This window comes from Mustela nigripes, chromosome 14 (assembly GCF_022355385.1).
Source record: "Mustela nigripes isolate SB6536 chromosome 14, MUSNIG.SB6536, whole genome shotgun sequence".
In the NCBI taxonomy this organism is placed as follows: domain Eukaryota; kingdom Metazoa; phylum Chordata; class Mammalia; order Carnivora; family Mustelidae; genus Mustela; species Mustela nigripes.
Genome location: NC_081570.1, coordinates 90760 through 116901, shown reverse-complemented (window position 1 = coordinate 116901; position 26142 = coordinate 90760). Strand labels below are relative to the sequence as shown.

The 26142-nt window shown below is 58.2% G+C and overlaps 1 protein-coding gene across 1 annotated transcript; it reads left to right on the top strand.

Moving 5' to 3' along the window:
• Nucleotides 1-9340: 9340 nt before the first annotated feature.
• Nucleotides 9341-13189, top strand: HES4 (hes family bHLH transcription factor 4). The gene is made up of 4 exons (XM_059374974.1): nt 9341-9576; nt 9656-9751; nt 9858-9945; nt 10058-13189. The coding sequence occupies exons 1-4, from the start codon at nt 9469-9471 to the stop codon at nt 10441-10443; spliced, it is 678 nt and encodes a 225-aa protein (XP_059230957.1). The 5' UTR covers nt 9341-9468; the 3' UTR covers nt 10444-13189.
• Nucleotides 13190-26142: the final 12953 nt, after the last annotated feature.

The window sequence follows — 26142 nt, the reverse complement described above, 5'->3', positions numbered from 1 at the left end:
GTCTCGCAGTCCGGCCCTCTACTAGATGCCAATCTACCGCCTTCACCTTTCAGCAAGACACAATGGCATCTCTGCTCTCGTTCAAAGCTAAGTCCTTTCCCCACTTTTCCACCTGGCCAGTCACAGCTCCTGAGACCATCATCTCAGATGACATCTGATTAGCTAAAGGCCCTTGGTTGCAGCTTGAAGGTCACCCTGAGGCCCTGTGGAATGATGGGGTGGGCTGCCCTGTAGGCCTCCGGACGGACAGATGTTGGAGGCTACAGGGCACCATTACTTGCTGAGAAAGTAGCACAGAGCTTGTTGGTCACTGTGGCTGAACAGACCAGTCTTCAGAGACCATGGGAGGCGGGGCCAAACTTCTTATGGAAGTTGTGTGGTTGAAGCCTGATGTGCTGTAAGTACCTATGGGCTGGGCTGCTTAGTGAGGCGCCCCCTCCTTTCCATGTTCTCGGAGGGAGCAGGGTCACTCTGTTCTCCCAGCCAGCACTAGGAAGGTTGAACACCCCCTGACCTGGGCCACAGTCTCACTGTCCTGGACCCCATCCCTCTTCAAGCCAGAGCCTCACCCCCACTTGGTGGGCGCATCCGTCTCCTAGCCACAGCCCCTTCTAATGGGTGTCTAGGGGACGCAGGACTCAGGGCAGACCAGAAATGCAAATGAAGCTGCTGTCCCCATCCTGACCTGACCTGACCTGCAGGCTCAGAGGGCCGCTCAGACGGTTCCATGTCTGGTTCTCCCCAAAACAGACTCTGGGCTGGTGGGGGCACTTGGCCCTCAGGGGAGTCAGGATGGAGTCTGCAGATGGGCAAGATTCCCCTTGCTGTAGGGATGACTTGTAGGGAGGGAGAGAAGACGCAGACCGGAGATGTGGGGAGCTAGTCTAACCTGCGGGAGGCAGTGAGTTGGAGAGGAGCAAGGTGGGGGCACTCAACTTCGTTCCAACCTACAGGATCTGGTGAGGGCAAGGAAGGAGTGTAGCTGGACACTGGGCCACATGGGCCCTGAGCTAGGGCTGTCAGTGGCTGCAGGGCCAGGCATACCCCGAGATCCTATGTGGTCACTGTGTGTCAGGGACAAGTCCTCTGAGGTCAGGCCCACGTGAGAACAGGGCCTAGAGTCTGCAGTGTGGAGACCCACAGCCAGCTGCACAGGAGACACCTGACACGCCCAAGGCTAATGGTGGAGGGCACAGCACAGAGAAAACACGAAGTGTTCCATGGGCAGCCCGCCCCCGCCACCCCCCACTCTGCCCACCCATGGAGGGGAGAAAAAGAGGTCGGGGAGGGGAAGAGAAGGAAAGCTCAGCTAGCTTATCTTCCTTTCTGCAGGACTCACCCCAGGACACCAAGCCCTGACACCCCATGGAGTCCAGAGCCCCTGCCTTGACCCACTCCCCAATCTCCCACCTCACCGGGTTGGAATCTGGGTCTTGGGGCCAAAGTGGGGAGGGGGAGACGCAGGTGGGAAGGTTGCGGGAGAGGCTTCCACTGCCAGACGGAGGTGAAGAGGCCACCAGTCCCCAGAGTCAGGAAAATTACCCCAAACTTGGAAATCAGGCACAGGGAGCCTTGCTATCCCTGAAGGTCTCCCTAGCGGTGCTTTTGTCGAGATTCTTGAAGCTGCAGTTAATGTGGTGTAGACATCTGTCCTACTGGACGGAGAGACCGCCATCCTGGAGAACATGGCCTTGCTGCCTCATGTGGCATCTGCCGGTTATGTGCCTGACCCGCGCTCCTTCCTCAAAGCCTCTTGGGACCCTCTGGTTTCCCCACTGGTGAGCTAAACACACACCTGACATGTGTTCACTATGTATTTGTATGGAAGTCATGTTTTTTTTGCCTTGAAAATCATATTTTGATATCAGATATTAGAAAATATGCCCCCATAACTTGGCTGTTGGTGGGACACTGTCACCCCTGATTTTGGGTCAAGACTGTATCATTGTCTGGAGGTTGGGAGGTCTGTTACTCTGTTACTCTGTTAACTCTGTTACCATCTGTTACTCATTCATTGAGTCAGCGTGTTTTTATAGGGTTCACTCTATATGCCTGGCTCTCCTCGGGGACAAAGCAGAGCTCACATTCCTGGGCAGTGGACAGACATGGCATGGGAGACGTGGGTAAAAAAGGCACGTGTTGTAGGGCATCTGGCTGGCTCAGTCGGGATAGTGTGCAACTCTCCATCTCGGGGTCGTAAGCTTGAGCCCCATGTTCGCTGTAGAGATTCCTTAAAAATAAAATCTAAAAGGAGGAGGAGGAGGAGGAGGAAAGAAGGCAGGTGTTGCCAGGACGAAGAAGAAGGAGCCGGAAAGTGAAGCTGGAAGTCTTGGAGAGGCCCAGGCGGAGACACAGGCGCTGCAGAAGGCCTGAGGCCCCAGTGTGTCTGCCCATGTCGGGGTAGGGAGGCTGGGGAGCAGCTGTGGAGGGGCCAGGCGGTGGGCGGCTGCTGAACACACTGTGCTGTCCCCGAGGAGAGGCCTGGCCCGATTCCGCTCCGGCCTGACAGGGTCATCAGGACCCCCGCGTGGAGTAAAGACTTCAGGTCAGGAAGGGAGCTGGAGCCCAGCTGGGAGCTTCTCTGAGAACCGGGCGAGGGAAGCTGGTGGTCGCGCGGTGACAGCGGCAGGGACGCGAGGAGTCCGAAGGGGCTGTTCGGACACACCAGGAGTTCCAGCGCTGCAGGCCTGATGGGCCAGGGTCGGGTGTGGACACCAAGTGCCAAGGATGCTGGCTGAACGTTCAGCTGGTCTGAGAGCTCCAGGCGATGAAGAGAAGGCAGGAGCCTCAGTCAGGCCCCTCGCCAGGTGGAGATGGCCCAGTTGTCTGAACAGAAGCTGGTGCTTAAACTCCCTCCCCAGGCATCAGAGGGCTGACGTCCTAAGACGCGGGGGTCCTGCTGAGTCCGTGTGGGGGGAGCGTAGGGCGGAGAGAAGAGCCTGGGGCTGTGGAGCGTGGGGACTGACCTCCCCTTCTGCGCCCCTGTGGTCGGACCTCCTGGTAGTAATGGGGCTGGGGGGAGGGCGGGCACCAGGGCAGGCATGAAACTGAGAGCAGGAGTCAAGACTCAGCCCCATGGACACTCTCGGCAAATGCTTATGGACACATTGTGCTGAAACGCACTGAGACTTAGGGTTAGACAAGGGAGATGGCCTGGGGTTCCTGGGCAAGTCCAGGCTGAGGACAGCGACTACGGCCTCAGGGAGCAGAGAGGGGGAGGGTCACGGAGATATCAGAAATGCAGGAGCAGGGCAGCTGGCGAGTGAGGCCTGTGTAGCCCCCTCGTCACTACAGGGACATCCTGGTGATCTTGCTGGGCATGGTCTCCACAGTCTTGGGTCGGACTGACCGGCGGTTTGGGAGGGGAAGAAAGGACCTGGGCTCACCTGGGAGGGTCGCTGTTGCAGGACCTTCGCCAGAGAGAGGCTTCGGTAGGTGCAGAGCCGAGTGGGGACCTGAGAAGTTGACACTGTGTCGCGCTTTCCTAACATGAGCAGCACAGTGGAGACGGACTCACGGACTCACGGGGAGAGGCAGTGAGGGTGCAGAGACAGGGGAGGGGCCAGGTGCCCGCCTCGCGCAGGGAGCACCGGGGCCTCACCCAGGGGCCATGGTGACTGGCAGGTCTCAGCGCCACATCAGATGAGAAGGGGACAGGGAGGAGGCACCGTGGGCCGAGGAGAGGGACCGGAAGTTGCTCAAATTGTTCAGGAGCACACTGGGGCGTGGCCAGCAAATGTGAGATCCTGGGTGGCCCCGCAGCCCAGAGTGTAAAGCCAGGGCGATCAGGGGCTCGGAGCAGCTCTGGGACGGCAGAGGGCTCGTGGGACCGACAGAGGAGCATGACCTGGCGTCTTATTCCTGAATCTGGCCGCGTTTCCGCTAACGGAAGGTAGTGGGAGTTCCGCCGCGTCGGGTCTGGAGCCCAGGACTCAGGAGACCTTGAGGGTCTATGCACTCTTCTGAAATGCTGGCCCAAGCACATGAGGAAGCCGGTCCAGCGTGGGCAGGGCGGGGCCACAGGGCAGGGAACCAGAAGTCCAGGGACCACAGCCCCAGTGTCCATACATGGTGCCCCTCTCACCCCCGGATCCCAGTGGGCCCTCAGGTGACAGAACGTGCCCCAGGGAAGCCGCCGGCACCACCCAGACCCACTAGCTGTGCAAAGGGACAGGCAGGGGATTGTCAAGCCACAAAGACAGCTGCGGTTTGACACAGGTTAGGCTTTGGCGAGTGAATGTGCTGAAGCAAGAGGAGCGAGGAAGGTTGGGGAGCGGCACAGTGGCTGGCCGGCACGTGGGTCTTGATCCAGGGAGCGGGAGGACATCGGTGGATGACAAGCACCGACCTCAGCCTCATCTGAGGACTGCCGGTCTCAGCAAAGCGGAAGGGGAGAGGAGGACCTGAGCTGCGGGGCCGGGAAGCCGTACGGGAACGTGAGGCTTGAGGTTAGGCCTGGAGGGTGGCGGCTGTGAGAGGGACCCTGGCCTAGCAAGTGAGTGGCCAAGTGAGGAGGGGAGGACGTCCCAAGGGCTGGAGAATCATCGTCGCGGAGTTTGAAATCGCCAGGCGCTACGGCAGGAGTGGAGAGGGAACGTGTCGGAATCAGGAGTGAATCCCGTAGAAAGAGAGACAAGGCCCCCAGGCGCAGAGACTACTCAGCAAGGTAAGGTATGACGATACGGGGCTTGAGGCTGGGACTCTGTGGCCGCGAAGAGACTGGTCTGGAAGTCCCAAGGAGGAAGCACACGGAAGCTCACCTGTCCCCAGGTGCAGTGGTCCAGGACACGAGAGCAGCAGCACTGACAGGAGCTCCCTGGACAGGGACGGGATAGAGTCTGCGCCTTCCCGGGCTGGAGAGAGATGACTTCCCAGATGTGGAGAGGGGTCAACACCCAGATTTTGGAGAAAGATATTAACAACACCCAGACCAGGGGCAGGATGCTGGCCTGAGTTGTGGTTGGGGCGGGGGGGGGGGGGCGCTCCCCGCCCACGGTTCAGGCAGCGGAGGGAAGGAGTCAACTTCCCGGCCTGGAAGGCTAGAAGACACCCCCTTGGCCACAGAAGATGACTACCCCAGACCTCAAAGCTCAGCATCAGCGAGCTGTGCTCCTGGCCTCTACCTGGGTCCTGGGTATTTGATTCCCTTTTCCCTTTGATTCCCTGGGTATTTGATTCGCTCCCTTGCACCCTGGGTCCCATCAGCCCTCGCCTTTATCACTTGTTGGATTCCAGCAAACACTGATGAAGGACTCAGCCCCCAGCTCCCACTTTGCAGGAGAGAACCTACAGCAGTTCTAGTCCGGTCACTTGACAGCTCTGGCCCCAGCTGCGCGGGTCGATGGGCTGCTGTCTGCTGGCAGGAGAGGCGGGAGCAGACTCTAAGGAGCGTGGTGGGGGGCGGGGGCAGGTGCTGACGTTCTGGAGTCTGTGTGCCAGGGGAGCGTGAGGGCCGGGCTGTGATGCTGTTGCCCCCCCATGTCAGAGGCTGGGGGCGGGGTGTGCACAGACAGCACTTCCCAAGCCCTCAAGGGACATCGGTTGGATGCTGTCCTGTGGAATGCTGTTCCAGTGGCGAGATGTGAGACCCCCACCCCCACAAGGCTGGAGCCCCACATCTAGCCTAGAAGATGCCTCTTCCTTCCTCACAAAGTTCCCCACTGACTCTCCGGCTTTGCCTTCCCCATGGCCATCAGGGGGCCCTGCAGATGTCCCCGGGACATCTGCCATCTGGGGCTTGGTCCACGCAGCCTGGTTCCGGGAAGACAGGCAGGTCTTTGATGGCTCCCAAGAAGCGTCTCCTTGGATGGAAAGCCAGGGTTCAAAGCCACCGAGCCTTTGTAAGTGCTAGAGAAAATAAGGACAAAGGACAGGGAAGAAGGGGTGGGTGGGGGGACAAGGCCACTCTCCCTGGGTCCAGGGCTTGGTTCGTCCCAGCTCTCCCAGTTACGACTGCAACAGATGGCCCTGAGACATCGTAGTCCACACGGTCCTCCTCTGAATCGACAGCCAGAACAGAACACTCAGGGGCAGCCGGGAAGATGTGGCACGTGGCAATAGCAGCTTCAGGTCACGGTCCTTCGGAGGTGCTTCCCTCACGAGTCTGGCAGCTGAGCCTCCTGGACCGCTGGCTACCTCATCTTCACAGGGCCCCCGAACGGGGCCTCTCCTCGTGGCCTGTCTGTGCGGCCAGCTTGTGCTTCCGTACAGAGACAGTCGGAGGGACGAGGACCCAGAGGGACACGACCACACAGACAGTGGGGGTGCGACCCTGTGGAAAGGACACAGTGGGGCTGTTGGTGATGACAATATTGGGAAAGCTCACCTTGCTCCGACCCTAGAGGGTTCCTTGCTGGGACCGAGGCTGGGAAGGTCAAGACACAGGCCCCCCCGAGACCCTGGGTGGGAAGCATCCTTCCCTTCCTGGCAGGCCTCTGAGAAGGAGCCTGCGGGGTGCTCAAAGTGTGGCGAACACTCTGGGGCATGTGATGAAGCGGAGTATAGGTGTCTCCTCCCTGTCTCAGCCGCCCTGTTCAGTTCTCTCCCACCTGCTTCCCGCGGCAGAACAGGGTAGCTGACGTGTACTCAGTTCTCGCCATGCTGGGTACCTTCAAGCAGGGTCTCGTGTGTCTACCCCTGTTCTGGGATCGATGGATCGATCTATCTATATCCATCCCCGTTCCTGGGATCCATAGATGACCCACTTTACGGGTGAAGGGGCAGGTCCGGGAGGATAAGGCATCCCACCCAACAACGAGCGAGGGAGGAACGGTCAAGGACGTGGTTCTACAGACCCTCCTCGCAGTCTGAACTCCTGCCTCTCTGGCCTCCACGGAAGGCCTCCACGGAGCCCAGCCACATTGTCCAGACCAGTGGCCACAGCTCCTTCGCGACCCCCAAGAGGAAAAGGAGTCTCCAGTGGCCACTGGGGGCGCTGGCGGGCTTCCGTCTTCCCCCATTCTCGACCTCCCGGAAGTCCAGGTTCCAGCCAGGACTGCAAGAGGGGGGGGGGGCAGTGGGTGCTCCTTGGGCTTTTGGTGCCGGCAGTAGCCCCTCCTCAGATTCCTGCCTGACCCCGGCTGCTTTCCGACACCCCTCCACGCCCGCACCCTCCTCTAGGCGGGAGTGGGGAAAACAGGTAGCCTCATCTGGGTGCCTGGGCAGAAACGATTGAGTGATGGGGAGGATCTGGACTGCCCCCTGCCCCGCCCCGGTGCCCCAGGCACAAGGGGGCACCACTGCAGGGCAGGCGGGGACTTTGCTTGGCACTCGACTAGAATCAGCCTCAGAAAGGAAAGAAGTCCTCTGGATGGGGGTGCAGAGTGGGACCGGATATGGGTGGTGGGACAGGGGCCAGCCATGGACACCCACTATGCAGACCCACAGCCGTTAAACCGGCCCTTCGAGGCCCACCACTCGGCTCACTCTAGTGCTCGGAAAAGCCCCCACAAGGCCCTCCCAGACCCCTCCTGGGCCCCGAAGCCTCCAGGTCTGTGTCTCTGCTTGCCTCTTCCCTCCTCCCTTGGCCCCTGTGGTCCCTTTCCCATCCTGGGGATGCCATTCCCTCCCCTGGGGCCTTGCAGAGCTGCCTCGTCCCTAGAAGATCCCACTGCGGAGACTTCCAGACACCCCATCAAAAGAAGGGTTTCCTCTCCCCTAGCAGCCCACGCATTTCTGTCACTTATAACGGAATGATTATTTTCGCTTGCCGTGTCCTCCAGCACCAGATTAGAAGCCCAGGGGCTTCCCCAGCCTAAGTGTCTGGCCAGGCCCACAGTGAGCCTCGGGAAACGTCCGTGGCATGGATACCACACTGCTGCCAGGCCACATGGACTGGGAACCCCAAGCATTCAAAAGACTACAGCCCTGTGCCATAATTCAAAATGAAAACAATATCAAACCGAAAAATAATACAGACCTGTTTCTCCTACTGTGCCGCTTTGAAATAGATTTTTTCAAAAAAAGATTTTATTTATTTATTTGACAGACAGAGATCACATAGGCAGAGAGGCAGGCAGAGAGGCAGGCAGAGAGAAGGAAGCAGGCTCCCTGCCAAGCAGACAGCCCCCGATGCAGGGCTCAATCCCAGGACCCTGAGACCATGACCTGAGCCAAAGGCAGAGGCTTCACCCACTGAGCCACCCAGGCGCCCCTGAGATAGATTTTAAACAATTGCTCCTGGGCACCTGGGTGGCTCAGCCGTTAAGTGTCTGCCTTTCGCTCAGCTTGTGATCGCGGGGTCCTGGGATCCAGCCCCCCGTTGGGCCCCCTGCTCCTCCCTCTCCCGCTGTGTTCCCTGCTTGTGTTCCCTCTCTCGCTGTGTCTCTGACAAATAAATAAATAAAATCTTAACAAGACAAAACAATTGTTCTTCATTTTTTGTGAGCCCTACTTTGCCGGTGCTTAGCCCAATGTTGCGCAATACAGAAGAGTGTGTGATGTCACCAGCCCCATGACTTGGGGCCCCATGACTTTCTCTGGCTTGTATCAGCACCAGCCTTGACCCTGAGATACCACCTCTGATTATCTGGTGACACTGCCAGCCTGACCAGTGACATCCCTCCATTCTGCTGCGTGACCCTTTTCCGCCTGACTGGTGACGTCACTGTTCCTGTCTAGTATCACCTCCTCCATCTATGCCATGATTTACTTGTCCCCGACGCCGCCCTGCCTGCCGCCAGGCTCCAGCCAGCTGACCTCTTTCGGCCGAGAGGCTGGTGTTCCACGTTCACTGTGGCGCAGGCCTGCAGTAGGGGTGCGGCGGAGGGGCGGGTCCTGGGAGGCCGAGCACGCGGCAGGACAGAGGCTGTGCTGAGACCCTCGACCCCGGGCGGGGACGCGGAACTGCGGAGCAAAACGGAAGAGGCGCGCGGGCCGAGGCTCGCCTCCTCCTCCCGGGCGCCTGACCGGTTTCGCCCTCGTGATTCTACTTTCGGATTTTCCGCGCCGCGCCGCGGACTCTGGGCGCCATCCCCATCCCCATCCCCTCTGGGCCTGAATGGGAGCCCCGCGCCCAGCCCCGGAGACTGGCCGCCCCGGGCAGTCGTGGCAGGCCCGTCGGGGCAGGCGGGGCCGGCGCACAGCTCGGGACGCCGCCGCAGAGAAGGGGCCCCCGCGCCTTTCCCGCCCGGAGCGGCGCGGCCAGAGTCGGGCGCGGGCAGAGCGCTCCGCGAGCCTTTGTCGCGCGCGGGCGCGGGGCCCTGACTGGCGTACGCCGGGGGCCGCGGCCGGGGTGGGCGGCCCCGCGCGGGGCCCCGCCAGCGCAGCCTCTCATTGGCTGGCCAGAGTGTGGGAACGAAAGCGGAGCCGGGTTCACACACCCCGCGGCCGCGCCGCTTTAAATAGCGGAGCGCGGGCAGCTAGGCGCGCGGGCCTGCAGCCTGGGGCCCCATCCGGGAGAGCTGGGCTCGCCGCGCGCTCGCCGCGGGCGCCGCACTCCGCCTGGCTCCGGAGGCGCGGGGGCGCACCATGCCCGCAGACACCCCAGGGAAGCCCAGAGCCTCGCCGCTGGCAGGAGCGCCGGCCCGCGCCCACAGAACCCCGAATGAGCCCCGAAGCGCGGCGGAGCACCGGAAGGTGGGGGCCCGGCGGGGCGTGGTTGGGGGGCGTGGGTGGGGCGGACGGACGCGGGACTCAGCCACAGCCCGACCCACAGTCCTCCAAGCCGGTCATGGAGAAGCGGCGCCGCGCGCGCATCAATGAAAGCCTCGCGCAGCTCAAGAGCCTCATCCTGGACGCCTTCAGGAAGGATGTAGGTCGGGGTCCGGAGGTGAGGTCGGGGGTGGGAGGAGATGCGGAGCTCGGAAGTCTGGGCGCACTCCTGGGGTGCGAGCCTCCCACACCTGCCGTACCGCCAGAGCTCCCGCCATTCGAAGCTGGAGAAAGCAGACATCCTGGAGATGACCGTGCGGCACCTGCGGAGCCTGCGGCGGGTGCAGGCGGCAGGTGAGGCGCGGGCAGCGGCGGCGTGGGGCGGGGGCGGGGCGGGGAGGTGACGCGGAGGCGCACCGGACCTCCGCGGCGGGAACCGACCGCCTGTCCCCTGCCGCCCCCGCAGCCGCGCTCAGCGCTGACCCCGCCGTCCTGGGCAAGTACCGCGCCGGCTTCAATGAGTGTCTCGCGGAGGTGAACCGCTTCTTGGCCGGCTGCGACGGCGTCCCGGCCGACGTGCGTTCTCGGCTGCTTGGCCACCTGGCGGCCTGCCTGGGCCAGCTGGGGCCCTCGCGCCGCCCGGCTCCACCGCCCCCCTCTGCGGAGGCCCGGGCGCCGGAGGTCTTCCCGGGTTGCCCGCAGCTCCCGGCGTTCGACCGCCCCTTCCCCTTGCTGCGTCCTGGGTCCGCCTTCGCGCTGCGGCTCCCGCCAGGCCTGACTGGGGCGCCCCGCAACGCCCCCAGGGCGGGGCTGCAGAACCGGGGCGCGCCCTGGAGGCCGTGGCTGCGGTGAGGCCTGGACCCTCACTGCTGCGGAGGCCGCACCCGGTTCTGGGGCCTCGGAGTGAGCCAGGGGTTTGTTTCCAGAGGCCGCGTCCAGGCCGTTCTCATCTGCTGTTGTCTGTGCGGAGACTAGTCTGCAGTTTCCTTCCTAACTGCGGCCCCTTAGTTCTGGGCGGAGGTGGTGGGGGGTCTGCTGGTTGCTTTGTGCTGGCTTCTGCGGCGGGACTGCGGGTGCCCTTGCCCCGGCTCTGTGCCCCGCATGGGGCCCTTCCTCTAGCCCCCGGGCTTGGCCCTGAGCCATATGGGCCCTCGAGGAAGTGTGGGGACGTGAGAAGTGGCTCAGGGGAGTGACAGGCCGCGCATTTCCCACAGCGCATCCCAGTTCTGGAGAGCAGTCCCGCCGCATCACTGGGCAAGGATTCTTGTCTGTTTTTTAAGGTACTTCAGCCCACTCCCACTCCTGTGGACCTCAAAAGGTGGAGACATTGACCACCAGGACATTGACTTGTCCTGGGCCGCTGAGCTGTGGCGAGAGGTGACCATGTCCTGAAGTTTCTGTTCTGGCTTGGTCCACTCCCTCCTGTGTTCTCAGGGTCAGCATGAAGCTGTGGGACTGAGCCTGCTCCAGGCCCTGTCGGTTCAGGAGAAGAGAGCCGGCAGGAGAGGGTGCCTGAGTCCCGAGGACAGGCAACTGGGGCAAGGCTGGCCAAGAGTGCTTCGTGCCAGGATCCGGTGGAGGGGTACTGTCCCACCCGAGTCCAGTCCTGCGGTGTGCCCTGGGAGGGGAGGTCTCCCCCAGTGAGAAAACCTGGAGGCTGGGCCTGCCCCTGCCCCTGCCTCTGTTCTAAGCCCCTCCCAGGGCTGCTCTACAAGCCCTGGCAGTCATGGCCATCAGCCTTGAGTCCCTGTCCCGCGACCCCAGGTCTCCCTGAGCTGCTGCTGGGGGCTGGGCTGCATTGCAACAAGGGGGTGACCTGGGACAAGTGGAGACTGGGATGTCTCATCCTGAGCCATTAGATGCTGAGCCAAGACTCACTTCCCAACTCCAGCCAAGTTCATCGGATGGTTGCCGGCTGCTTGCCTGGCCAGGGCCCATCAAGGAGAAGGAGGGTGAGTCACTGCTAGAGGTTAGCTTGCTTTTCCTCTAGTGGCTTCTGTGGCTGTGTCCCCGGCAGGATTCACCTGGGCTCTCCTGCCCTCAGCTACGCTTACCCTGCAGGGACCTCCCAATCCCCACCAAGCCAGTCACCCCTGCCCTCTGGTTTCCTCGCCTATCTCCCTGAGTCAAGGGTCTGGATCTGTGTCCTAGATGGTGGCGGCCACATGGGCCAAGTGCTGTGCCCTTGGACATGTACACAGTCAGTGATCCTGGCCCTCGGGGAGCTGCAGAGTAGTCCCTCTTTCTTCAGATTTGGGGCGTCAGCAGGACTGGGGAGGAAGAGGTGGTCACACCTGGGACGCTCTCTTGGCCGGAGACTAGCCCTGGGTCTGTTGCTGAAGCTGGAAGCTCGACCTGGCTGAGGAAGGGGAGTAGCTCAGGGCCTCAGGGCAGAAGCTGGAGGGGTGCGGGGAGCACTTTGGGGTCTGAAGCCTGGGGGGTTGGTAGGGGATGTTTAGGGTCTGTACAAAGCTGGGGCCCACACATCCTGCATGAACAAGAGGGACCTCCCTACCTGTGTGGCCAGAGGCAAAAGGGCTCCCTGGGGAAATATCCTGGGACTTGGGCCACCGACTCTCCCTCCTCCCAAGAGAGGGCAGGGATAACTCCAGGGTAGACCCCCGCCTCCCGTTCACTCCCCGCCTCCCTTCCTGTCCCCCCCCCCCCCCAGTGCCGTGCTACATCCCACTCCCTGTTTCTGGTACTCTCTTCTCCACCGTGTTGCCAAAGGGAGCTTGGGAGTGAGGGCCCACCGAGGACCTCTCAGGCTCTGCGGGGACCACACGCCGTCCCTCCGACAGGCAAGCCCACCTGTCCTCTGTCCCTTTGAACTCAGCCTCCCTGCGGGAATCCCCGCCCCGATTGCCCACTGGAGGCAGCCACGCCAGGCTCCGTGGGCCCCAGAGGCTAACGCCATGTCTGTGTGCCTCATTTGTCCCCAGCGCCTGCTTGGAACAGTTGGATTCCTACTGACCTGATGAACTGAATGACAGAGGCAGGAGGGTTGGGAAGGGTTTCCGAAGTACGGCCGACACAGGGTTCCGTTAACCCCACATGCACAGCAGAGCGAGTGGACGGTTGCTGAACTGTTCACCGCTGTCAGGGCGTTGTTAGTGGTGCTCGCTGCCGTCAGAGCAGCGCCGTGTGGCAGCAGCACTCCGGGGGCGCCGCTGCCCGCGTCCCTCGTGCGTCCGGCTCCTCACTCTGTGGGGACTCACCACCCCTGCGGCTGTCCCTCCTGGTCCCCTCCGCCCGTTCCTCCCCCCCCCCCCCCCCTTTCCTCTGAGAAACACCTGTTTGTTCTCTGAATCTAGGAGTATTTTTTCTTTAGGATGTTATTTTTAAGTCATCTCTACACCCAGCATGGATGGGGCTGAGCTCTCAGTCCCGAGACAGAGTCCTGTGCTGCACCAGCTGAGTCAGCAGGCTCCCCAAGCATACTTTTTGTTTGTTCATTTGTCTAGTTTTACAGATTCTACATATAAGTGAAAACATGTGGTATTTGTCTTTGTCTGTCTGACTTGTTTGACTTAGCATAACCTCTTCTAGGTCGTCCGTATTGTTATAAATGGCCAATTCCATGCTTTTTTCTGGCTGAGAGGGTGTTATTCTTTTTTTTTTTTTTAAGATTTTCTTTGGTTTGAGAGCACGTGTGCATGGATGGAGGAGCAGAGGGACAAGCCGCCTCCTGACTCGGGGCTCACGGGGAAGCTGGGAGGGTTGCTCCGTGTCAGGACCCTGAGATAATGAACTGAGTTGAAGTCAGATGATCAACCACTAAACCAGCTGAGCCAGCACCGGCCCCCCTGGCCCCCCTGGTACCCCTGGCGGAGGTTGTTCTTGCTTCCACTGGGGGTGTCTGAGGGAGCACAGCCGCAGGCCAAAGCTGGCCTCCTCACCAGGCTGCCCCTTTTCAGCTGCTGAGAGCAACAGGGTCTTTTTTTTTTTTTTTAAACACTTTATTTATTTATTTGACAGAGAGATCACAAGTAGGCAGAGAGGCAGGCAGAGAGAGAGAGGAGGAAGCAGGCTCCCTGCTGAACAGAGAGCCCGATGCGGGGCTCGATCCCACGACCCTGAGCCAAAGGCAGAGGCTTAACCCACTGAGCCACCCAGGAGCCCCAACACCTGGGTCTTAACAGCATCCTCTGTATCTGGGTGGCTCCATTGTTAAGTGTCTGCTTTCCACTCAGGTCATGATCCCAGGACCCTGGGACCGAGTCCCGCATCTGCTTCTCCCTCTACTGTCTATTGTTACCCTGGCTTGTGCTCTCTTGCTCTCTGTCAAATAAATAAATAAAATCTTAAAAAAAAAAAAAGAAGAGCATCCTTGCCTCCGGCTGTGGAAGGAACCTCCCCACACACACACCCAGCCTAGACACCCGCCCAGTCCAGGGACCCCTCAAGTGCTTCTCTACAGGCCTCATGGGGGGAGTGATGGCCTAAAAGGTGGAGTAACCCCCTCGCACCGGGGCTCTCCCTCCTACCCTCCCCCCTTTCCCCCCACTTCCCCCCCCCCCCCCTCCCTTCTCCCCCCCCCCCCCATGGGGCCCCCAGATGGACTCCCTGACCTGCTCACCACCCACCCAGCTATCTTTATCTTGGCTTTTGTCTTCCAGACACTCCCTGATGAAGCACCTTCTCCTGTCCCGCTGTGTGGCAGGGATGGAGGAGGAATCAGGACCCCCTTCTGGGGAGTAGGAGGCTGGAGGCCTCCGGACCATTTCCCTCTGCCGGCAGGTGGAGTCTCATTCAGTGTCTGGGGGCTCCCTCCAGTCCAGTTCCTGGCAAAAACCAAGAGCCAATGAATGTTTGCTAAATTCATGTACACGGTCAGCAGAACTCTTAGCCTCTCTGGGTGTGGGATCCCTGCATGTCTGGGTCCCATCTGCCTGTGGGGCCAGGGCATGGGGACTGAACAATGATAGCATATCATGGGTGTTAGAAATCTGGAGAAAGAATGGGTCCCTATGGTGACAGAAGTTGGCCCAGGAAACTGCAGTCAGTTGGAAATTCAGACTTGGGGAGGGGCTGGGCTATTTGGAGCCCTGGTTTGTGAGAGGTGAGGCCTGTGCTCCCACACCAAAGCTCCAGCAGTCCCCCGATGATGTCCAAGCCTCAGAAGCCTCCTCCTATTACCTGGTAAGCTTTCCAGAGTGGGAGGCTGACCCCAAAGGGTCCCACAGCCGTACTGGTGCCCTGTCTGCCCCCTGGAGCCCTGGGGACTAGATCCCCCCGGGATGTACCGTGGTCAAGGAGACAGGCCCTGGGGCCGACAGCTTCCTAGAAGGCCACCAGTGACCCTCTCCCCGCCCGCAGCCTTGTCAGTGTGCTGAGGTTGGCTCACACGACCGATGACCGATGCAGAAGGGAGGCGAGGTCTGTAATATTCGTTTGCAAGTACATCTCGCTGTGTCTCTGTTGCATCATGACTTTGGGGGAGGCCAACTGTCCTTTACTCTGGAGAGGCCCGAAGAGTGTGGACCTGAGGGAGAGTGAGTTTAGAAGCAGGTTCTCCAACTCCTGAGCCTTCGGATGAGGTCCCAGCACTGCACCATCTTGACAGCAGCTTCAGGAGAGGTCCTGAACCAGAGCCACCCCACTGAGCTGCTCCTGGGCTTCTCTCTCAGAAACTGGGAGATAATCAACATTTGTCATTTGAAGCTGCTAAACCCTGGGTTAACCTGTTACGCCCCAGTAAATTATAGTAAGTTGTAAAGTAACAGTGTGAGTTGTAAAACTTAAGTAACAACAGCAATCAACAAGGAATGTACCCTAACCCAGCAGCCCCCCCATCTGCCTTCCCGGCAGTGGGATTGTGGAAGAGGTGGGGTGCGGTGGGGGGAGGAGCCCCAGAAATAGTCCTGGCAACTGTCGGCATAGGCAGAGAGTGGGTGGGCCTGACTTTGACCTGGAAGCAGTTTCCTAGCCCCCACAGATGGGAGCAGACACAGGCCCAGGTCCCTGCCATGATGCTGACCAGTCATAGTCCAGGTCCCCCGCCCCTGGACTCTGGGCAGGGATGGGGGTCATTTCTGGGGCAGGAACTGATGGGGCACCCTGGGTCAGAGCACGGGATTGGGGAGTCACAGGCTCTGGGTTTGCAACAAGGACAGGTGAGAGATGCCTCCTGCTGAGAGCTGTGCTGCCCCACCCTGGGTGGGCCCGGCCTCAGCTGACCCTGTCAGACTCCCGGGCCACACTGCCCTGTCCCCGGTGGGGAGCATCGACCCTGTCTGCAGCCTGGTAGCCATGGTGACCAAAAGTACCATCTGCTGCTGCTTCAAGTGTCTCCTCCATGTGCCGCACCTGACCCCGACGCCCACTGCTAGCTTCAGGCCTCCCTCCTGGGCCTCCACGGTGAGTGGGGAGTCCCACGTCTGTGTGGGGAGAACGGAGCTCAGCAGCGACTAGAAGGTCAGTGTTGGAAGGCAGAGGCCCTGTGCTTGGCCCTCACCAACCCCTAACCTCACTGTAAGCAGGGTGTGTGCATCTGAGCCGGCAGGAGCATCCCACGCCCTGTCCTTGCCCACATAGTGGGCAGAGGGAGGGACACCTTCCTGCAACTGTTTGGCCCAACCAGAGGCTGGTGGAGAGGAGGGCTTCCCAGCTCTACCCCTCCCCTCACTTAGGGAGTCCCCAGCACCCCTTGCCCTGTTCGGCACAGTGAGGGAGATGTCAGAGGCCCTGGGTGGGGAGCGGCACCATGTCACCTCCCAGCTTGGGAGTAGACTCCTGGCTGCAGCAAACACTCATACCCAGAGGCCTGGGGGCTGACTGGGCTCCTGACCTCCCCTCTCCTTGTTCTTTGAGGCCCCACACCTTGCAGGGCCACGGACCCTTTCCAGGGTCAGGAAAGTGCTCTGTAAGCCGTAGCCCAGCTCCTTCCCCTACGTTCAGAGATTGGCTGTGACCCACATGGTGCGGAACCAGCCGTCATCAGCTGGTGTGAGCGAGCCACTTCTTTCTCTTCTGGTCAGCTTCAGGAAAAGAGAAAGCTCCACGAATGTGTCTCTAGGGATTTGGTTTGCAAAACTAAGAGGGAAGGGTCACTGCCCAGAATCTCAGCTGACCAGTTTGCTCACTTAGAGCTAGCAATGTTTGGTCCAACTTTTCCTGAGCAGAGAGCAGGTGCTCTAGATGGACAGACCCCCCCCATTCATATGTTGAAACCTACCCCCAAGGTAATGGCTTTAGGACATGGGGCCTTTTGGGGTGATCAGGTCACAAGGGTAGTGCCCTCCATGATGGGATGGGCTTGGTGTCCTTATAAGAGAGACACAGGCACGTCAAGACAGCGAGAGGGTGGCAGTCCACAAGCTGGAGGGGGTCCTCACCTAAATCAGTCCCTGTTGGCACCCTGATCTCAGACTTCCAGCCTCCAGAACTGCGGGGAGTATGTTTCTGGTGTGGGTAAGCCAGCCAGTCTGTGGGATTTTGTTAGAGTAACCCCAAAGTACACCAGAGCGGCTTTTTACCCAGTAGGTTGGTGGCAGGAGGCTGTTGTTGACTTTCCAGAAGTCACAGGGGCAAACGCCTCCCCAGATGGACATGCAGAGACTGTCCCTGGCATAAAGGCACAGACAGCTGTGGAGTCTGAGGGTCAGTGGGCTTCCTCAGACGACCCCCACCCCCGTCCCGGGAGCCTCAGCCTCAATTTGACCTCTCACCCAAATGCAGCAAGGCAGCTCCTTCCTGGGTGCGGAGACCTACACGTGCAGTACGAAGCCCAGAATGTTGGGTTAGGGTTAGGGTTAGGTTAGCCTGGAACTTGGGAGGGTTGAGTGGAGTGAATGAAGTAGTGCTGGAATGTTCCAGGCCCCAAGAAGCACTTAGAGCTGGCAGCCATAACAGGGCCCGTGGCTGCGACTGTGAGTGCGTATGTGACCAGGCTGTGATTTGGTGGCCGCCATCGCTGGAGTCTGGGGCACGCGGCCCCCTCGGGCTTGCCATGTGGCGTTGGTGGAAGTTTGGAGAAGGGAATGGGGAGGGAAGCAGTTACCAGCTGCCCCCAGAGCAGCCCCTGCCTCTGGGCTTCCCAGAATTGTCCTGCCTGGAGATCAGCTCCGCCTGGGGCCGAAATCGAGGGGGACAAACCCACAGAGCGGGAGACACACAGTCCCGTGGCCAGAGACAGAGATTGAGTCGGCACAGACAGAGAACCCCTCAGAGACAGCCAGAGCCTCTCCCGCCAGGACAGACAGACACGGGCCTTCTCGTTCCTCGTGCATGTCTCTGAACTCCCTTCAGTCTGCTCCGGGTCGGGAAGGCCGCAGACGCATCCCCGCACCGGAGTGCCCCGCGGGGCTGCTGTGCCGGGCTCTCCCTCCAGGTCTTGTCAGCACAGGGCCGGTGCAGGGAAGGCTTCTAGCACGCCCTGGGACCGCATTTGATTTCTGCGGTCACTCAGCTGTATGACCTGGGGCAAGTCACAAAATCTTAGATGTGGAGTAGGGTTTGTAATACTACTTATCTCCAGTGCTCTGTGCTTGAAGGAATTAAATAAAATAATCTGCATAGTGAGTTGCTTCTACCACAGAGGAAGTAGCAAGGCCCAGATTTACTCTCCTGCCTGAAACAACTAAAAAACTGAACAAAATATATGAAATGGCAGACCTGGAAGACAGTGGTCCCGGAGAAGCGGGAAACCAGTGACCTGAGCCCCCATTGCCCCAAGGCTGCCAGAAGCCGGTGTTCAGGCCTTGACCGCTGGCAGCGGGAAGCCAGATAGCCAAGCAGACTTCCGTGGGTGGGGATGGGGAGCCAGGGCAGCTCGGGTCAGCAAGAAAAGAGATGCCAGAGAGAGAACTACGGAGCGTTGTACAGGGTCTCCCTCAAGGTTGATTAGAACATGCTGGGAGAAGCTCCTCGAGGAAAAGAACCAGCTGAAAAGATTAGAGGGAAAAATCCTATGAGTTCACCCAGGGTCACCTCCAGCCAGACTGGAAAAGCCCATAATTCAGAGGGCACATGGTAGAGTATTCGGTGCGACCTATCCCAGTGGTGAGGGATAATTAGCCTTACAGTGAGTGCTGGTGTTGCCCGACCAAGTTTATGAGCAAGTCCCCAAAGGACCAAACTGTGTCCAAGTAACTCAGCTGTGCCCCAGAACGAAGCCCCAAAATATTTATAGGTATGCAGAAATACCCAGCACCCAACACATTAAAATTCATGTTGTCTGGCAGCCAATAAAAAATTACCCATAATACAAAGAAGCGGAAAATATGACTCATAATAGGAGAAAAATCAATCAAAGGAACCCTAGAAATGTCACAGATAATAGGATTAGTAGACAAGGACATTAAAACGGTTGTGAAAGTCACACTTCATGTGTTCAAGAAGCTAAAATACTGCAAATATAACAGTAAAAACCATTCAGATTGAAACAGATTTTAGAACTGTGTTTTGTTTTTTTTTTTTAAAGAAGGAAAGACAAGAAAAGAGCATTAGGTAGCCATGGGACAACCTGAAGTGGGGGTTAGCATGTGTAATTGGAGTCCCAGTAGGAGAGGGAAGAGTTAGAAAACACTGAAAGAAATAATGACTGGAATTTTTCCAGTCTTGATGCAAACTATAAACCCAGGGATCCAAGAAGCTCAATGCAACTCAAGCCTAAGAAGTTTGAAGAAAACTACATCAAGGATGGGGCGCCTGGGTGGCTCAGTGGGTTAAGCCTCTGCCTTCAGTAGGGGTCATGATCTCGGGTCCTGGGATGAAGTCCCGCATCAGGCTCCCTGCTGAGTGGGGAACCTGCTTTCCCTCTCCCTCTGCTGCTCCCCCTGCTTGTGCCCTCTCCTCTCACTCTCTGTCTGTCAAATAAATAAATTCTTTAAAAAAAAAAAAAAGAGCAAAGCTAGAGGACTAAACTTCCTGATTTCAAAATTCATTGCAGAGCTACAGTAGTCAAGACAGTGTGGTACTAGTCTGAGGTTGAGGTTAGACATAGTGATTGGTAGACGAGAACTGACAGTTCAAAAATAGGCCCTCATATTCACAGATAATTGATTTTCAACAAAAATGCCAGGACAGTCCAATGGGGAAAGAACAGTCATTCCAACAAATGTTGCTGGGACGTCTGGTCACCACATCTTCCCTCACAACACGAACAAAAGTTAACTCAAGATCGATGCACATAAATGGAAGAGCTAAAACTTCTATAAAATTTTTAGAAGAAATTGATCTTGGGTGATGAAGGCAAAGCCTTTTCAGATATGATCCTAAAAACATAGGTGACAAAAGAAAAAACAAGTAAACTGAGTTTCATAAAAATTTTAACATGCTTCAAAGTACATTATCCACAAAAAGTGAAAGACATAGGAGAAAAACATTGCATAACATACATATAATATATATATATATACTATAGAAAAAATATTGATAAGTGTTCTATATATATTATATATATAATATATATAACATAAATAACTCTCAACTCAATAATCCAACTAAGAAAAAATGGGTGAAAAATCAGAACAGACATTTCTCCAAAGATGTACAGATGGCCGATGAGCGCCTGAAAAGAAACTCAACGTCATTAGTCATTGTGGAAATTTATTTTATTTTTTAAGATTTTATTTATTTACTTGACAGAGAGAGAGAGATCGCAAGTAGGCAGAGAGGCAGGCAGGGGAGTGGGGGGAAGCAGACTCCCTGCTGAGCAGAGAGCCCAATGCAGGGGCTCAATCCCGGGACCCTGAGGTTGAGGCTCATGACTTGAGCTGAAGGCAAAGGCTTTAACCCACTGAGCCACCCAGGTACCCCTGTCATCATGGAAATTTAAATCAAAACCCCAATGAGGGGCGCCTGGGTGGCTCAGTTGGTTGAGCGTCGGACTCCTGGTTTCCCTCAGGTTTTGATCTCAGGGAGATAAAGCCCTGCATCGGGATCTGTGCTGGGCGTGGAGCCTGCGGGCCTCTCTCTCTCCCTCTTCCCCTCTCCCCACTTGTGCTCTCTCCCTCTCTCTCTAAAATATAAATAAAATCTTCATTAAAAAATGAACTATTGGGGACGCCTGGGTGGCTCAGTGGGTTAAAGCCCTTGCCTTCGGCTCGGGTCATGATCCCAGGGTCCTGGGATCGAGCCCCACGTTGGGCTCTCTGTTCCACAGGCAGCCTGTTTCCTCCTCTCTCTCTCTGCCTGCCTCTCTGCCTACTTGTGATCTCTGTCTGTCAAATAAATAAATAAAATCTTGAAAAAAAAAAGGAACTATCGGTATATACAATATAATAGTTGAATCTCAAGTTACGCTGTGTGACAGGACTCAGACATACTGTACTCTTTAGCAACCCCATTATAACCCCATTTACATAAAGTTCTAGAGCACATCACCGGCTGTAGTGACCGAATGCAAATCGGCTGGCTTGGGAGTGGGGGCAGGAGGCGTCACTAAGGGCACAGGCACCTGCAGACGGTCATGCTGTCTGCACTGTGGCGGCGGCTTCCTGGGCATCGCAAATGTCCAAACTTAGCAAATTTCACATTCAAATATGTGCACTTTATTGTATGTAAATTATACCTCAATAAAAATTTTTTTAAGTTAAAAGCCTGTCGTCTGTGTAAAACATGCTGCTTGGCGTATTAGAGCTACTCGTTACAAGTTGGCTCTTATTCTCCGTTACCCTGGCAAGGTCAAGGCTCAAAGGGGACTCCGGGCTTCAGGAAAGCCCTGAGGACTCCATCCTCAGCAAGGAGGGCTGAGCTCTGCTTCCCGTGGAGTCCTGGTGCCCTCCGGTGGCCCCCAGGGGTACAGCAGGCCGCCTTCTCTGGTCACCCCCTCTCCCGGCGCACCTCTTCCTGCTTGGGCCTCTGCTCTCCGCTCTAGGATGCGTGTGTCTAGCTGGGCAGCCACTTGTTCCCTGGCCCAGGTCCCCGCCAAGACTTAGCAACCACTGGGAGACATCCTCGGACCCTGATTTCCTCATCTTACAGCAGACATCCCTCCCTCTGCTGCCCCCGGCTAGGCGGACTCCGTGACTCGGTGGGGGAGGAGGAAGAGGGGCCTCTGGGTGGAGCTCAGTCCTCGGTGTCCTGAGGTGAGACCCTGCCTCCCTCACCCAGCCCACCCGCTCCGTCCCCACAGCCTCGCAGCTGGCCTCCCTGCAAGCTCTGTGTTCTCGTCTCCCTGGGCAGTCTGGGCAACTGCTGGAAAGCCCTTGCCCCGAGCCTGGCGAAGGTCTCCCCTTGTAGGGCTCCAGCCCCAGGTGGGGCTGTGCTGCTGAGCCCCAGTCTGGAGACAGACAGGCCCACATACGTGTGCCACCAAGCCTGGCGTGGCCCTGGGCCCGCTAGGAGTCCACATGGAAGCAAGAGAGGCGACAGAACCCCATGCCCCTCCGCCCTGCCAAGTCGGCACCAGGGGGGTTGCAGATCCAATGTGAAAGGTGAGAAAACACAGCTTTCAACAAATAAGCAAGGATATCTTCATGAAATCTTTATGACTTTGGGCCAGGCAAAGAGTTCTTTAAAGAACAGAGAAGGTGAGCGGTGTGGGGCGGTGTCATTGGTTGAGCCTCTGGCTCTTGATTTCAGCTCAGGTCATGACCTCAGGGTGGTGAGATGAGCCTTGCATCAGGCTCTGCGCTCAGCACAGTCTGCCTGGGGCTCTCTCCCTCTGCCCATACCCCTGCTCTCTCGCTCTCTCAAGTACATACGTAAGTCTTTAAAATAAATAAATGAAATAAATATTTTTTTTAAAAAGCGGGTTAATCCGGGGGCACCTGGGTGGCTCAGTGGGTTAAAGCCTCTGCCTTTGGCTCAGGTCATGATCTCAGGGTCCTGGGATCAAGCCCCGCATCGGGCTCTCTGCTCAGCAGGGAACCTGCTTCCTCCTCTCTCTGCCTCTCTGTCTACTTGTGATCTCTCTCTGTCAAATAAATAAATAAATCTTTAAAAAAAATGGGTTAATCCTTTTACTCATTTTTTTTCAAAGATTTCAGTTATTTATTTGACAGAGAGAGACAGGGAGGGAGGAACACAAGCAGGGGAGTGGGAGAAGGAGAAGCAGCGTTCCCACTGAGCAGGGAGCCGGACGAGGGGCTCGATCCCAGGACCCTGGGATCATGACCTGAGCTGAAGGCAGATGCTTAATGACTGAGCCACGCAGCAGCCCTGAAATAAATCTTTGAAAAACGAAGAACAGGAAAGGTGATAGGGAAAGGCGGTGTTGATAACCCGGACTATATTAAAATTTAAAATTTCTGTTTATCAAAAGGCCCTGTGAAGACAGTGACATCTAAACTGAGGGGGAAGATATTGCTTGCACAGACATCAGTAAATAATCCTTACCCAGAATGCATGTGTCCTATAAATCGATAAGGGAAAGACGCATAAAAGTGGCGAAGCACCAGGAAGACACGCACCTTCACAGGAAAAGAAACACCGTGGCCAACACCAAAGGAAACGTGAATTAAAGCTGTAGCGTGGCACCCCGCCCCCCAGCCTCCCCAGGGCAAGGTGACACAGACCGCCGGTGGGGACGCGCAGCGCACAGGCCCCTGAGTGTGTCCACCAGTCTGAGCAAGTGTGTGGCAAGACCACTGGACGAGCGCGCCCTCCGAAACCAAGGACACAGGGTCTCCAAAGGAAATGTTCTGGAATGTTCACAGGCTCAGTATCTGTAAGAGCTGCCCAGTGGAAACCACCCAGATTTCCATCCACAGAGAAACGATGCAGGGATGCGAGCATCCCCACGTGGGGCCCCTCTTGGCGGGAAGCTGACCAGCGCAGCCCCCGGGGTGCCCGACTCCAACGCGTTGAGGCTCAAAGGAGGCCGCCGGCGAGAGGGTGGTTTCCGCCCCACTCCTGGCGCCGAGCTCTCAAATCCTTGGAAATTCCCCAGCGATAAGAATCCTGGACCGTCTTCTGTGGAGGTGACTTCTAAACCATGTCTGTCATCTGTCGTCCATCATCTGTCTTTACTGACACACAGGGTCCCATTTCCACCTTCGTTCTAAAGAGGTGACCCTGGGAGGCGCTTGGCTGCGGACGGTCCTCAGAAAGCCCAGCCAGGATGAGAGGCTTGGACTTTCCAGCCCCAGGCCCCTCTTCCAGAGAGGGGAGAGGTGGGGACGGAGGTAAGGGTGCCCCCGCGTAGGTGAGGGAGCCCCCCAAGTCCCAGCTAGCTCGGAGCGCTTCTGGGTTGCGGGCCCCGTGGAGGCACAGGGACGCGCTGTGCCCTTCCTCACGCCTCGCCCTCGCCCTCGCCAGCTGCTCATCTGCACCCTCGGTACCTCCTCTTGGGATAAACTGGCAGACCTAAGGGCTTCCCCGCTAACCCCGCCCTCTGGGAGCCACTCCAGGAAGTTCGGCGCATCTCAGGGTGAGGGGGCGCAGGACCTCTGGTTTCTGCAAACTTGTCAGCCAAGTTTGTAGCCAAGACAGAGTTTTGGGCAGCCCAGGCCCTGCTTGTGACAGGCACCCTGTGTGGCTGAGCCTCACCTGTGTCTCTGGGTAGACGGTGTCAGACTCGAGCAAAACCGTGGGACCCGCAGCTGGGGTTAGAGACGCAGAAGGGCAGCGCTTGGTGTGGGGAGTACAGGACACTCACAGGAGAACAAAATAAGAAGAAAACAAGCTTTTCCTTTTCCAGACACAGGAGGGAACTTAGGACGCAATTCCACTTGTTAAGTTCACTGCGGGCCAGGTTGGCTTGCGCAAGGCGGCCACGAGGCAGACACCAGCAGGCAAGGCCTTCCCGGCTGCGGGCAGCGGCCGCCACACGCCGCACTCCCCGTCTGGGCCCTTCCTGCGTGGGTGACGCGCGGACCCGTTCACTAGGCCTCCGAGCACCCCAGCCTCCCTCACCTGTGAGGCTGCCCCTCCGCCATCACCCCCACAGCCTCGGTTCTTGCTGTCTCCCACCCACTGGGGCACCCAAAGACCGCTTGGTCCACGGCCTCTTCTCAGACGGTCTCCGGCCCCTCCAGGGCACCTCTTCTCTCCACAGTACTTCTTCTTCTTCTTCTTCTTTTTTTTAAAGATTTTATTTATTTATTAGACAGAGATCACAAGCAGGCAGAGAGGCAGGCAGAGAGAGAGAGAGGGGGGAAGCAGGGTCCCTGCTGAGCAGAGAGCCCGATGCGGGGCTCCATCCCAGGACGCTGGCCTCACGACCCGAGCTGAAGGCAGAGGCTTCACCCACCGAGTGCCCCCGGCACCCCCCCCACAGTACTTCCTTCTGGCTGGATGTTGCGGTCAGAAGCGACTGGACTGACCCAGTTGTTCAGATGTTTGCTGCCTAGCCCCCTCTTCATGTTCCCTCGCCTGGGGGCCACACGTGTGGGTGTCACAGAGAATGCGTGGGGATGGGGATGCGGGTTGGCCTGGAGAAGGGCCAAGAGGAGCAGCTTTGGGACCCAACTCTGCCACTTGCCCGCTGTGTGGTCGTACGCAAGTCACTCACTCCCTCTGTGCCCCACCAACCTCAGCTGTGAAAAAAGAGTCGTCCTGTGCTCCCTCCGGGGACAGACAGGTTTTAGGAAAAGTGCTCACGAGGGCCTGGAACAGGAGGGGTCATTCTGGAGACCCGTCTCTGAGGCCCTGTCCCGCCTACTGGCCTACTCTTGGTGACTGGCTCAGCTGGGAGCTGGGGGGCTCCAGGCCCCCTTTCTTGGAGGGTCGGACTCCACCTCCCTCTTGGGACCATCTATAGGAGCCAAGGTCAGGAGGGTTGCTGGGGGGAGTAACCCACTTTCCACCCTGAACCCTCCCAACACTCTGGAGGCCCCAGGCCCGCACTCCTTGGGGCTCCTGCCACCAAGAGTGACCCTCAGTGATCCCACTTGCCCCTTGCCCACTGGCAGGCGCAGCAGGGCTGTGGGGGAGGGGCCGGGAGCCTCTGGAGGCCAGAGGAGAAAGGTGCAGGCCTTGCTCCCTACCCCAGTCAGCAGCAGCCCCCGCCACAGGGTCTCTAGGAACATTCTGGAGTACTGAGGCCCCACTTACCACTCTGCAATGCTCTCTAATCCACACAGGGGGCAGGGCAAAGCCCTGAGGCCCAGAAGGGCCTCGGCTGGTGGGGGCCTGGGAGATGGAGCTGCTGGCACGGGGGCTGAGATTTTACAGCGGGCGGGGCCGCTTGAAGAGGAAAGGTCATCCCGGGCCAAGAGATGAAGTGCAGAGTGGCCTTCAGCTTGGGCAAAGGAGGCCCGTGCAGGACCGATTGCCGGGCAGCATTCTCTGGCCAGCGTCTGACCCGACCAGGAAGGCGTCCCTCATAGAGCTGGAGGCTCCTCAAATGCCATCTATTTGTGTCTTGGACCCTGACGGCGGGCAGGAGACATGTGACCACAGGGATGGAGTATTTTTGGCAGTGGGGGTGGGGCCCGCGTGGTGAGCCCAGCACCGTGCTGCTCTGGGATAGGCAGCTCGGATGCCCAGCTCCGCTGCCCAGGCTGGCCACGGGGTCCCAGGTATGACACTATTAGTCCCTCATTCCCATGCTAAGAAGTCCCAAAGTCAGAGAGAGGGACTTCCCCAGGGCCAGTGAGGAGGGCAGATTTCAGGGGCCAGGAAGGCACAGTGCTCTGGTCGCAAGGCGACTGCATGTCAGCA